Genomic DNA, 13028 nt, shown 5'->3' on the forward strand with positions numbered 1-13028 from the left:
GTGAACTTTGTTGCAGAGTGTTTTTTGACATGCACTGGATGGTGGGTATAATGAGGTCCTTGAACAAATGAGCTTACATTCAGCATTACAGCCATAAATGTTGCAACGTCTTCTTGTCTAACAAGACTTTTTCTTTTCAAATCTCAATAAAGGGAAACTGAAATTCTTGCAAAACACATTTAAGCAAGGCCCCTTTTCATATGTTCCAGTCTGTACATCTTTTGATTATAAATGTTGAGTTGTTTCTGTTCTAGTTTGTCTCAGTTTTAGTTTGCATGACGATGGGCCTCCCAGCTTCAAATGTGTTACTTGTGTCAATTTCATGCTTGATTTCTCAGGGCTTTGTTTTAAAGCAGTGAGCATGCAGACGGACGCTGAAATGGAGCAAGACTGAATGTTATCTGAAAGCTGGTCATGTTAGACTTACTACCAAGTTTAACTATCATTGAATTTTTAAATTAAGCATACTTTTCTACTGCCTCTTATGCGCAAACACATGGCACAGTGTTATACTCGGTATGTTGTACAGCTGAAGTTTAGTTCAGCAGTGAATATTATGGATATTCCCAATGGGTTACCTGGCTCTGTATCTTGCTCTGCTGTTTGAGGCGGAGGTTCTCTGGAGTGTCAGTCACACAGGTGAAGCTTGACTTGGGGTAGTGTCTGTAAAATAAACAGAACAGCAGAGATTGTAAATACATAGTAGACACACATAGGCAGCTGCCAGCTTCCACTGAGACTCTCACTGTGACGCTCAAGCCTAGAAAAACAGCACAAGTCAAGCAGTGTGCAGTCTGTGGCCCCACTCTGGGGTCATTTGTTATTCAAGGTGGTCCTGAGGTTGAGTTAAGAGTCCCTGCATACAAAAAGCATGTCAGTATAACACACAACGCTCTGTCAGTGAGAGCCAAGGTACTCTGAGAAAGAGGAAACTAGGTGTGGGCTCAAGGTTGCAATGTTTTGTGGCGAGCCATAGCAGGTGTGAAAAAAAACCCTGACATATATATATATGCACATATAGACACACTAGAGGAACAGCATGCACCCAACACAGCAACAGAGTCAAAGAGATCATGGGCGAGTGTGAATGATGTCATAAGCAGCTCCTTTCAGCAAACCGCAAAGGGACCATTTTTCCCCCCCTCAACTGATTCTGGGAATCTTCTTGGCAGTCTCAGATCCGTAACAACCATCGGAGCTCCAGCTGCTTAGGAGAAAATGCTCTGTTTGGAAAACATACAGCAAATATAAATACTGTTTTGGTCAGCATAAGCATGCTCACATGCAGCACACCAAGCAAAAGCTGTTCATTACATACTTACATAATGACTGCATGAACTGCAATCACTAGTTAATGTGTGCATGTGCGTATATGTGGCATAACTCAGTGTTTTTATACACTGGAGGCTTCTGAGTACAAGTAGCCTTCAGGTCCACAAATAATTGTGCCTGCCAGTTCAGTGTGGTCCTTAAGGCTGCAAAAGAACATGGCAGTAGTCCAGCAGGAGCGGAAGAGCCCAAACAGCTTATCTAACTGCTCATATGAACTGAAGTTCCCAGCCTGCCTCTTAGCACTGGGTGACCTCGAAAAATCTTTAACCGGTCTCCATGCCTCTGGGTAACCCACTTAGGCAATATGTTTACGGTTTCCTTGACAACAGCTAATTACAGCATACACCAGCTAATTTTAAAAAGGGACAATTTTGGAGAACGGGAAGTAGAAAAAAGTAGTCAGATCTGGACAACAGCAGAAACTGGAACTTCAACCCAAACAGCGTTTCTGTGTCCATCTACACACAACGGTATATGGCTCTCAATTTCCTGAAGCAACATTTATCTACACATTTAGATGTAGTGGTTTGCTATCCTAGCAGCTGAGGCTAGGTGAGCTAATCAACTCATGCAAATTAAAGTACACTTTCACTGCTCTCAGACATATAGTGATAAAAGCAAAAAGGCATTTTTCTATAGAAGCGCACTAACCTCATTTGTTTATCGTACACAAGCAACTCACAGCTGAGTGCATACATTAATTACCACATTAAATCCTAAATTAAGGAGCAAAAAAACCTTATGGTCTAAAGGGAAAAAAGGCCATGGTACTATTGCTCTAAAAAAAATTTATCCATCAACAACGTTACAGATCCTTGACCCTATATAAATAATTTTTAAAGAATCTGTCCTTTTAATAGCACTACTTAGTACATACTAGCAATTTTCTGAGAATATGCTAGTTGCACTGACAAATGCCTATTTGTATGGAGAAAATTTTTACAAACTGGCTGCTATCAAGCATCCCTACAGGTCATTTTACAAGCAATCTATCCCTTAAATTTGTCCGGGTATGTGGGCCTTTATCAAAGCTGGGAAACTAATATGTGCTTTTTGTTTCTAAAGCTGGGCGTGTCTAGTTTGCACCTGATCTGTGTTAACTGTGTTTATGTCACCTTTGTATCTGTAAACTGTTTCACTCAAGGGCCATTAAATTTCAGATACAAGCTTAGTGACTCAGTGAGATCTGAGAGGTGTGTGTGTGTGTGTGTGTGTGTGTGTGTGTGTGTGTGTGTGTGTGTGTGTGTGTGTGTGTGTCTTTCTGTCGGTGTGTATAACTAAGCTCATGATTCTGTGCAAGTTTGAGGCTATGAATGAGTCAAAAGAACACTCATCTGTCTGTCAGCTTGTATAACAAGGTAATAAGTCGCAAACAGGAAGGGGTGACACATGCACAAATGCTAAACAGGGAGTGATCAAAATGGAGGGGAGTGGGGTAGTCAGGAGGCCACGCATGTGTAATCACACACACACACACACACAAGCTGCCTACTGTGATGGAGGAGAGGCCTGTTTGAATAGTGGAATCAGAAGATGCTGTGGCCAGCTTGACCCTGTGAGACCTGGAAAGGTTGTAATGAATCATTCAGCAAGAACATTTCATCTACATTTACACAGCATCCTACTCAACAAGTTCAATGCGTAACTGAGGGGCAGCTAACTGTGAAATCTGAACAGCAGCCTCACAAAAATACACACACAAACACACGCACACACACACAGTTGCACTATGTGCAGCAGATAACAGTCTCTTTGTCAGTCAGCTTCCAGCATAAAAATAAATCAACTTGAGTTATCTTGTGACAATGGACAATAGAGTTAGACAATAAATCAGATTTTAATATCAATTACATTTTTTTCTGCATCAATTATGAACTCAAAATAATTTGCTTAAAAGGATTACTCGTTTGCATCCATTTTAGCCATGAAGCTCTCATTTCTACCCGGTGCTCGACCGTGGCCCAGGACTTTCTTCACCCCCATCTGTACCCGGAAACATTCAAACAGTGGAGGCGAGCCAACAAAGACTAGAGGTGCTATTGTGAGCCAGAGTCAAAAGACACAATCATCAAAACCTAACTAACTAAAAAGAACGGTTTTCAAGTGCAATATGATTTGGACTGTCATACTGACCAAAATAATGGTAATTATTATTTTTACTATAATCAGCTACAGTGTGGCAATCAAGGGGATTTTTAAAAAACTTGTTGTTACATTTGTACATTAATTCCACACTATCACCATTATTATTATTATTGTTATTATTATTACATTAATGCAAAATTTAATGTAATAAATTTCTAACTGACACCTAGGACATAAGTTTGCAACTCTGCCCTCTTTGGAATGAATGAGCTTGTAGTGCTTATTAAACGTTTCCTTTTGAAGAGTTCCTCTCAAACTCTTTGAGGCACTGATAGTGTGTGCTTGGCCGTGTGTGTTTGGGGGGATAGCATGGTGAAAAGCAAAGAGGGTGTGCCGTTTTATGCACATAAAAATGTAGACACAGATACTAGATACATATAAGCCCAAAGAATATGGGGGAAAAGTAACAAGAGCCAGACAAATGGAGGCCTTACAGTTTTAGTTGTTGAGCTAATATACACCCACTTATAGTCAAGAGTTACAGTAATCTAAATCGCTCATTTTATGTAAACACAGTATGTATATTATGGAGGGTGGTTATTGGTTATGAGCGATCTCATGAGGGTGGCGAGATACTTAGACTATAGAGAAAATTGCCCAAGTCCAGGGGAAGTAAGGAAATTGCATTGTAAAAATAACAGTAAATCAAGGAATCATGAGATGCTATAACAACACTGTGTGATGCTCAAATGAATATCACATCAGCCATTAAGGTAGTATCCTATTATTTGGCTCCTTTAGTCTTTGGGGGGAATAATGAATTATCCTCTCTACTTATCCTCCTAATCTCCCACCACTTCTAACTATCTAACCAGAGATTCTCAGGGAGGAGGTGGATGGGAATACAGAGAAAATAAACAGTGCCTATATCACTTACTAAGTACAAATATAGAGGAGTAATGATAAAGTCGTTATCCCACAGAATAATAACAGGGGATGCGAGCTGCATTCCTTTCTTGAAGTAGCGGCAAGCTCTTCCACTGATGATGTTTACTCAAACAAGGCTGTTTTAAACAAACGGAAAGAGGCATAATAAACAGGCTCTGAAGGGCCTCCCTGCCTTACCAAGGGAACATCGGAAGCAGAAATTGGGAAAAGAAGAGGCCATTTTAATTTTTAGTAAACAAATGGGATAGTAGGAGGAGATGTCACCTGCTGTAGGAGGCCAACAAGCTAAATATAAATGTGAATGAAAGTAGTGATAAGAGTCTGAGTTACACACTAAAACAAGAACAGATGTTTCACGACTAATAACAGTCATTAACATTACCACATATTATCATCATATACAAGCTTATAATTAGGCCTATAAACAGGTGTTTACACTCATTGTGGCATAATTAGACCTCAGCTGAAATCAAGCCAACAGGGAAAGTCAGAGGAGGCACAGTTGTACGAGTATACTGCACCTGTATGGCTTTATTTTAATTGTATTTTAATTGTTCTGCTTACATGGCAGTTTTGATTTATATACAGGGACAACAAAAATGCAGAGACGATGTAAATGTTTCAGTCGGAAAAGCTCAAGTATTATCTGTTAAACATCAGTGGTTCAATTCAATTTGGTTGGCTCAGTTTCAAAGTCAACTATAGCTTGGAGCTATTGTTTGTTGCAGTAAGACCTTTGCTTCTCCAGTTAAAAAAGGTCAAAATATGATGATAGATACACGTGTCTACTGTATAAACTGGCTGACCTACACAGCAGTTTAACCCAGAAATGATTTGCATTTAAAGGCAGGTTTTGCTTATCACATTTGGCAGTTAATCATTTCTAACTCGCTTTCTCAGGTTAAATTGCAGCTTCCCAAGTAGTTAGACATATTCCAACTTCAGAGAAGAAAGGGAATCAGATTCAGATCAATGAACAGAAAGACAAGGAAACTTTTTTTTTTTTTTTTAATGGCCACACCAAACTGCCATCACCTGTATTACCTGACAGGGCACATGGTTGTTAGCAGCTTATGTGGAAATTTAAAAAAAAACCCAACATGCACAGGCAACAACTTTTAGCAGCCAAATACTCTGAGAAGAAAAATGTGCTTTCAAAACAAAAAATGAAACCGTAACATTTAGACTTTTCCTTAGCATTTGTATGTTTCTACCAGTCGATCAAGTTAGACTCTACACTCCTGTCCGTTTGGACTGTGCAGTTCTAATCAAATGAGCAAATCAGTTCAACACTTGGTTTTCTTATCTCAGTTTCTTTTTTTAAACGGGGTGGGGCAGGGAATTTCTCAAACGCCTTTCTTACTCTGTTTCTGCACCAATACGCGCCATGACATGAAACATACGACATGTTTGTGTCCCTCCAGCTGCTCGAGAGATACTGCAAAGTCCTTCTGACTTGACAGTCATCTTGAAACCTCTGGGCACTTACTTGCAGTTACTTTGAAGCATTTAACTCTGGAATGTCTATATTATAATGTCAATGTACGCCCTCAAAAATCCCAACGAACAAAGGTTTTAATCACAAAGGAAGCTAAATCCTACATGTCACTGCTGACAATAACAAGCATACTACTTCTATTTTCACACTGAAGTTGAAAGTGACAATGGTAGCATGTTGTCTTGAGTCATTTCCTCAACAATAAAATGGCAGTTCAGCAAAAGAGCTTGTCAGAACATGAAGCCACGCCTCCTGCCTTCATTCCCTCTCTGAACTTCCACTCAAGCTCTCACAAACACACACAGAGGAGAAGAAAATCATTATAAGTAATGAGAGAGGGGGATTCCACAAATTCCTGATGAGCCTTTAGTGCTTAAGCGTGAGCGGACATGGTAGTTTTCAGTGTCCGCCTGTGTCACTGTAGAGGAACTTCAGGAATTTCCTTTGTTGATACCCCCCCCCCCTTCCCTACCGAGGAGAAGGGAGGGAGGCACTTTCCCACACCACATCGAGGCGTTTTCTCTGAAGGGGGAGCTGGAATAGTTACAGATAACCGGCAAGGGAGGGAAAGAGGGGCCTTAGTTGGGTCGCAGCACACACACACAAACAGAGTCCCATTTCAGGCTGTGGACAAATTAAACACTGCTGTCACTCTGTCTTAGGGATGCAAGCTGAATTGCTTGAGTACAAAACATGAGACATGTTCACTGACACACACAAAGTGATTAACTTAGGGACAACTTACGCATTGCAGTATGGTCTCTTCTCGAAGCCTTTGTAATTCTTCATGTTTAGAGTCATTTTGCAGACCTCGCAGCTGAAGCATCCTTTATGCCAATACTGTCAAAACAGAGAGGACACAATAAGTTAAGCAAGGAGAGTTCGATTTATTTTACTTGTATACAAAGAGACGCTGATACATCAGCAAACAGAGGGAAGTGAAATGACAGTTAGGACAACTGTTAGGTCTGTGTGAAAAAAGTGAAGCAATGCAGTTTTGCGTCAGCTGGCACTGAAGAGTCAGAAACAAAACAACTTCTCCTTTGCTAGCAAACTGTATTTGCTATTTATAAACAGATCTCTATACTCTTGTGTGAGCGACAAAGGATAGCTGTACAGTTTATGTGTTTATTTTCTTGTGGTCACAAATTTTCACACCTTTACCATAAGCTATGAGGTTAAGTGCAAAGAAAGCAGCGACATACTTGCTACAGAGACTCTGCTTGGTGTGCAGGCCACTCTTCGACTCCCCTACCATTGTCACAAGATGTTGTGCCTCCATCTCCCTAGCCACCCTTTCTCCCTTCCTACCACCCACTCGCCCTCATGCCTCCTCTTCTTCACTCTTCTGGCACTGGACTGATTTGCAGCCTGAAGATTCAGAGAGAGGGACTGAAGATTGGAGAAAACCGAGAGGAAACATGAAAGCAAGGAGCTGGAGAAAGCAAGAGAAAGGGAGCATGTTTGGGAGGGGTGGGCAAGAGAAAGAAAACGCCAGACAGTGAAGCAATGATCTGGCTGTTCCTGCTATCATCAAGGGAATGAAGGGAGGAGTGCAGAGACATAAAGAGAGGGTGAGAGAGAAAGAGTGAGTCCTTATTAACATGGCCTTGAGGCACTTTGCCCTCCCTCTCTTTCTTTCACCTACTCTTTATCACTTTCTACACCAACTGCCCATACACTAAACACTAGTCTTCCAAACAAACAACAAGGAAAAGATGATTCAAAGCAGAGGATAAAACCACAGAAGCATATGGAAATACAACATCAGGTTCTGTTGTGTGCAGTGCAATTTGATGTGTTACAGGGTGCTTGGAATAAATCACTATGATGTTGAGGGTTATTGCATATGTACGCTGTAGATCAACAATGCAATCCTGGCACTATTATGAATGGAAACATGCAGCACAATGGAGGCTTCAGAAATTATCAAATCAAAAGATATGGCTTCAGGTTGATTTTGAGATCAACTTTTGTTCTGTCTGGATGTTAACAGCCCACCCAGAGAGGTGTGTACTGACAACAAGCAAGTGTATGAATGTGTTTGGCATGGGTGTTTGTAGCTGAGGGTAAGCAATACTGTACTGAGGCATACAAAAGAAGCAGCACACAGTGGAAATCAGGCCTCGGCTCTCCTCAGCGGAGCTGTGATCCACAGCCAAACACACTGTGCCAAGCCTTCGAATGCAAACTCTTTATCCCACTACAACCCAGCTGAAGCCTGGGGGAGCTGCAGATGGACACATGTTACTTTTTCCTGCTCTTCCTTCTTCTGTCTAGAACTGCAATGGCAAATCCCTTCACAAACAACAGCATACTGTAAGCAGATTCCATTTCCTATAGCTTCAGCTGATCTGCAGCTGTGCTGGCAGCCATCTTTGCAGGTTGATCTACTTCCAACGCAGTAGCCCAGTATCATAGTCACTATTAATTAGTCTCTATCATTATCCCTTCCAAAATCCCCCAATTCTTTAATAATAAACTAGTAATAAATTATCCATGTGGAGCCTAAATAGACAAGTGTAAATGAAAATTCTGTTGAGTCACACACGTGAGCTGAGCATGGACCTTGATACTCCCGTTGTTTCCTAGACTAAATATTGACCTTGAGAACAAGTTTGCTGAACTCATCTGTTTAGCAAACTATCCCTAAGTCTTGCCCAACCTGCTAACCCAGATTCCACCATGGCAACCCTCATCAACCAAGACCTTTGCTTGGACAGCATGACCCTCTCGGGTGGCAGACACCCTACTCAGGCAGTTCAAAGCAAACAGTCTCTTCAACTGAACTAATCACTAGCAGGAGACTCTAAAAAGGTGCCGAAATACACCGAGGAAACAAAGCCTTTTGAAGAGGGGAAATTATACAACTCCAGCAAGATCTAAATATTCAAATTTATAGCCTAAACATCATGGACAGAGTAAAGGACCACCAATGACACTTTAAGTGCTTAGTATGCATTTAGCCTACTGCCCACAGCAGACATATCTTTAGGCATAGCAGTGGCCATAGATGACATCATTGTGGTCACTCAACACCAATGTGTGATACAATGCAAATATCAGCCACTCATCTTAGTGTAATCTGAACATTCTGAGTAATGGTATGGTATATGAACACACTCTTTATATATTGACTTTACTTGGGCAGTTCACCTAGTTACAATGACACTCCTCCAAGTGTGTTTGGTTATTTTTTTTCATCTATCTGAGAGAACAAAGTGATTGATTTACTAGTGGAAAACCCCCTCTTTATTTGGAAATGTGTCACCTGCGAACTGTGGCTGGGCATTTTATGCATTAAAAAAAAAAAATACTAGTTGATATTCTTCCACAACTATTTAACTTCGAAGTTCCCCAACTATCCCAAAGGCAGATTTGGAGCATGATAACGTTACCTGGTACATTTCATGCTGGATTAAGTTCTCTCTTACTGCTGAGTTTTTTTATTTCCTCTGAAGTCAAATGTCAGAATTGGGAGTGACATCATGCCTGAGCTGACTAAGTTTCAGTGGTATTGTTAGAAAAGCAAGGAAAACAGGATTTGTTTTGTTTCTAGAAATCTATCCCTGACAATACAGTGCAACACTGTTTTTGTGGGTTTAAAGACTACTGACATACATTCAAAGGTAGAGCCTGGTAGGTTCTCTGTGAATGGCGTATTTATCATGTCACAAAAACACTGCGTCGAAGTTTAATTCCTGTATTCTTTTGGTAATGTGCATCCAACCAGACACTGGTTAAAAGAACATTTGTATTTTAGACAAAAAGTAGATAAATACTGAGGTGAAAATATTATAATGTTTTACAACTTAAGTATCATGGTCATCCCTGGTCCTAACCAGCTAAACCAAGGCCTTCCCTATCTGCTGGGTGACCAGTGGCTCTCCACACTAGTACACCAACCTCCATCTCCACCATGCTGGACTGCAGCTTTTTACATGACCTGGAGAGCTACTCTAAACAAGAAACTGCAGCAGGTGCAAAACTGCTTCAGGTACTGCTATGTCACGCTTGCTGAACAAGGACTAGTGTTGGTAATGGTAGTGGCATTGAACAGCAGGATTAAAGACTCACTGGGAGGCAACTGATAACATCCCTTTTGCAAAAACCCATACATGCACATAGCACCATGGGTGAACCCTCAACTCTACCCTGCCTTCTTTAACACCACCAAGAAAAACTGCTATCACCTATCTATGAAAAGATGAGTAGGTGGCAGTCAGAAAGAAATGGACAAACAAAAATATGTGAATGAGAGAAACATTCCAGCCATGTGTTAGCGAGGTCATCCTGCAGTTAGCCCTGTCCAGCTCCAGGAAAACCTGGCTCTTGGGTGCCAAGACAGGATCTGGTAGTCAGATGTAAAATGAGGACACTGCAGAACTAGAGCCCTAGAAATAAAACACCATTTAAAAAAAATGCTCCGTCTCCCTGCATCAGCACAGCTCAAGGGCAGTTGTGTATGTACGCCTGTGTCTGTGTGTGCGTGAGAATTAACCCTGTCAGTGGATGTGTGTATTACTGTATGTAGGTTATATGTGTTAATGCATGATGTATTTGTGTCAGCGTGGACCCAACGATCGAGCCAAGAGCCGAGATGTTCATTCAGTCTCACAGCTTCCTCTCAGTAAGAGTCAAATACAAATGGACCAAGTAAAATCCCATGTAGATGTATGGAAGGTCAGTAACCCTTTAAACACACAGTCTATGCAGACAAATCAGGAGGAAACTTACTGAGAGTCTGACCAGATGCATACTATAACATACTAAAAATATTCTGATAGAAGTGCCCAGCTTAAAGCATTAAAATACCCCAGGCCTGTTGTGCCAACCACTTCTGATTTCACATTTAGCACATAATTAGGGCAGATTACTCACTCACCATGGTCCAATAGTAAACCAAAACACAAAACCAAATGACTGCTTTCAATAGATTTCAATAGAAATATTGGTTGGAAACACCATTTGGGCACCTCCTAAGTGACACTAAAGCAGACACATTTTCAAAAGCTTGGCTGGTGTTACTTTCCCATTTGATTAATTGACAGTCTCATTATCACTTTAACACAAAAACAGTTTCATTACTATCTATGTTCCACATTAAGTGGATATGCATGTTTCCGTCCTCTGTTAATCACCATATTAGACATGAGAGGAATTTAGTGCACCCAAGGATGTCTCCTGGTACCATAATGAAATATTTCCCTACCTATGGCTAAATATCCAGAAATTAAACTTCAGTACAGACAATTTGGGAAGTGGTATAGTTTGAAACATGCTGTGAGGGCTGTTTGTCTCCAACAGTGGCCAAAACCAACACACCACACACCACAGTGCACGGCAGCTCTGCGAGTGTGAATGATTAGTCTTCCACAAGATAGCACATGCCTAAAGACAAAGTTCACACATCTGGCTGGTGCTATTATAGGAAACTAACTAATTAATGTAGGCAGGTTAATTATTAGCCCAACTGATACCATTAATTTTCACCCAGGCCCAGAGCATTGCTGCTGTCCAGCAGGCAGACTGTGATTTGACAGGCTATGCCCCAGTATGCTATTAACTTTTCAAACTACACCAGACTGTAATGTGTAACATACACATATTTCTGTGTGGGAAACAAAACTACAGAAAAGACAAGAGACAGAGTTGATAAGAAATGCCAAAACACTTCTGCTTAAGTGTAAATAATCTGCATATAAACTCTCTAATCATGTGAAATGTGCGAAATTTTGTGTGATTTGCTGAGGGTAAAAGGTTATTTACATTTATATTAGAAGAACACATTTATATTATAAGAAAAAAGATGCTTTCATTAATAATACTTATTTACACTAGTTTTTAATTTCCTGCAGCAGACATTTGTATATCATTAACTTTCTCTAACCTAAGATTCTTAGATAGGTCATTTAGATTTTTGTAAAACACTTAGTGGCATTTATCTATTTGAATACATGCAGGAATTTATCAATGTTGTCCCTTGGTGCAGACAAAAATAAACAATATATGTTGGCTAATGTTCACAAGAAACTAATCTCAAAAATGCTGAAAATCACATGGCCAGGTATTCTTTTTGAATTTTGCTATGTACCATAAACAGAGGTTTCCATGTTTTTTTTAGGTTCAAGAAAATTCATGAACCTGAAGAACCCAGGTGAGCTGATATGGAAAAAGCCAGAACATACTTCTTCGCATTCCTTTAAAATTATTTTGGTCAATAATTTGACCAAAAAGCAGCTGAAATCTTGGTTTTTTTTTTGTTCAGAATGTAATCATGATCAAGTCATCAGATGTATGGGAAAACTATTTTTCCCTCTTTTTTCCCCAATCCCTTCTAAAGGAAAATCAAAAATATGAACAAAAATTGTGGCCCAAGAATCAAGGTGTAAACCCCTATAGTCACGAAATGTGTGCAGGTACAAATAAGCATGTAATAGTTTGGGACAACCAACCCCACATGTGCACTGGCTTCTTCACACCAAGCAGAAGTACCTGGCCACTTGATGTCGAGTCAACACCTCAGGTGATTGTGAGTTTAATGTGTGTTTGTGACTCTGAGTCATCAAAGAGATGTGACTGGTGGCAGTGGCTACACAGAGTCCTCAACTCTTGTGACATTTGGATAACATGAATCAGCTCTCAAAATAATCTGTCTAAATATAGGCAAAGGCAGCAGACAGGTTCCTCTGAAACTAAGGTAAGGAGCAAAAATTGGAGAAAGAATAACAGAGTGAAAATACAGACATTACTTTACCTTTAAGATTTTTTTTAAACCTACACAACATCGTGTAGCTTTTGCAGAATTACAAATTTGCATAAGACTAACCTACAAACAGTAAGGCGTTTAATGTTAGAAGTAGGGAGACTATTCTGCAAGCCAGAAAATTGTTATTGTGATTTTTAATAGGAGCAATTTATAAATTATAAACCACATCTCGGTACATAGGAAGAGTTTATATCACGCTTAAGTATAAACTGTACAAAGCACCTCAATTTGAACAACATTACCATTAACCAGATTTCTAACAACTTCCAGGGATTGAAAGGGAGCAGTACAACTGAAGCTCCCATCTTAGACACTATTGTTCCACAGCAGAGGAATTACAGACTAACCACATTGTTAACAATGACAGTAAAAAAAAAAAAGGGACACAAGTTAGCC

General features: G+C 40.2%; 1 protein-coding gene across 2 annotated transcripts in view; it reads right to left on the reverse strand.

Annotated features, from left to right (window-relative positions):
* lasp1 (LIM and SH3 protein 1) overlaps nt 1-13028 on the reverse strand; it is a 34650-nt gene that overhangs the window by 17839 nt on the left and 3783 nt on the right. Inside the window, exons 1-3 of one of the 2 annotated variants that reach the window (XM_084925340.1) lie at nt 7069-7184; nt 6609-6703; nt 579-663 (exon numbers count right to left, since the gene is read on the reverse strand). In XM_084925340.1, the coding sequence (XP_084781466.1) occupies nt 579-663; nt 6609-6664 (141 nt within the window). In that variant the 5' untranslated portion in view covers nt 6665-6703; nt 7069-7184. Of the gene's footprint in view, nt 1-578; nt 664-6608; nt 6704-7068; nt 7185-13028 lie in introns of those variants that run through there. The other variant, XM_084925339.1, reaches the window with a different exon arrangement.

This window comes from Perissodus microlepis, chromosome 4, assembly GCF_051167445.1.
Source record: "Perissodus microlepis isolate ML-2025 ecotype Zambia chromosome 4, ASM5116744v1, whole genome shotgun sequence".
In the NCBI taxonomy this organism is placed as follows: Eukaryota; Metazoa; Chordata; class Actinopteri; order Cichliformes; family Cichlidae; genus Perissodus; species Perissodus microlepis.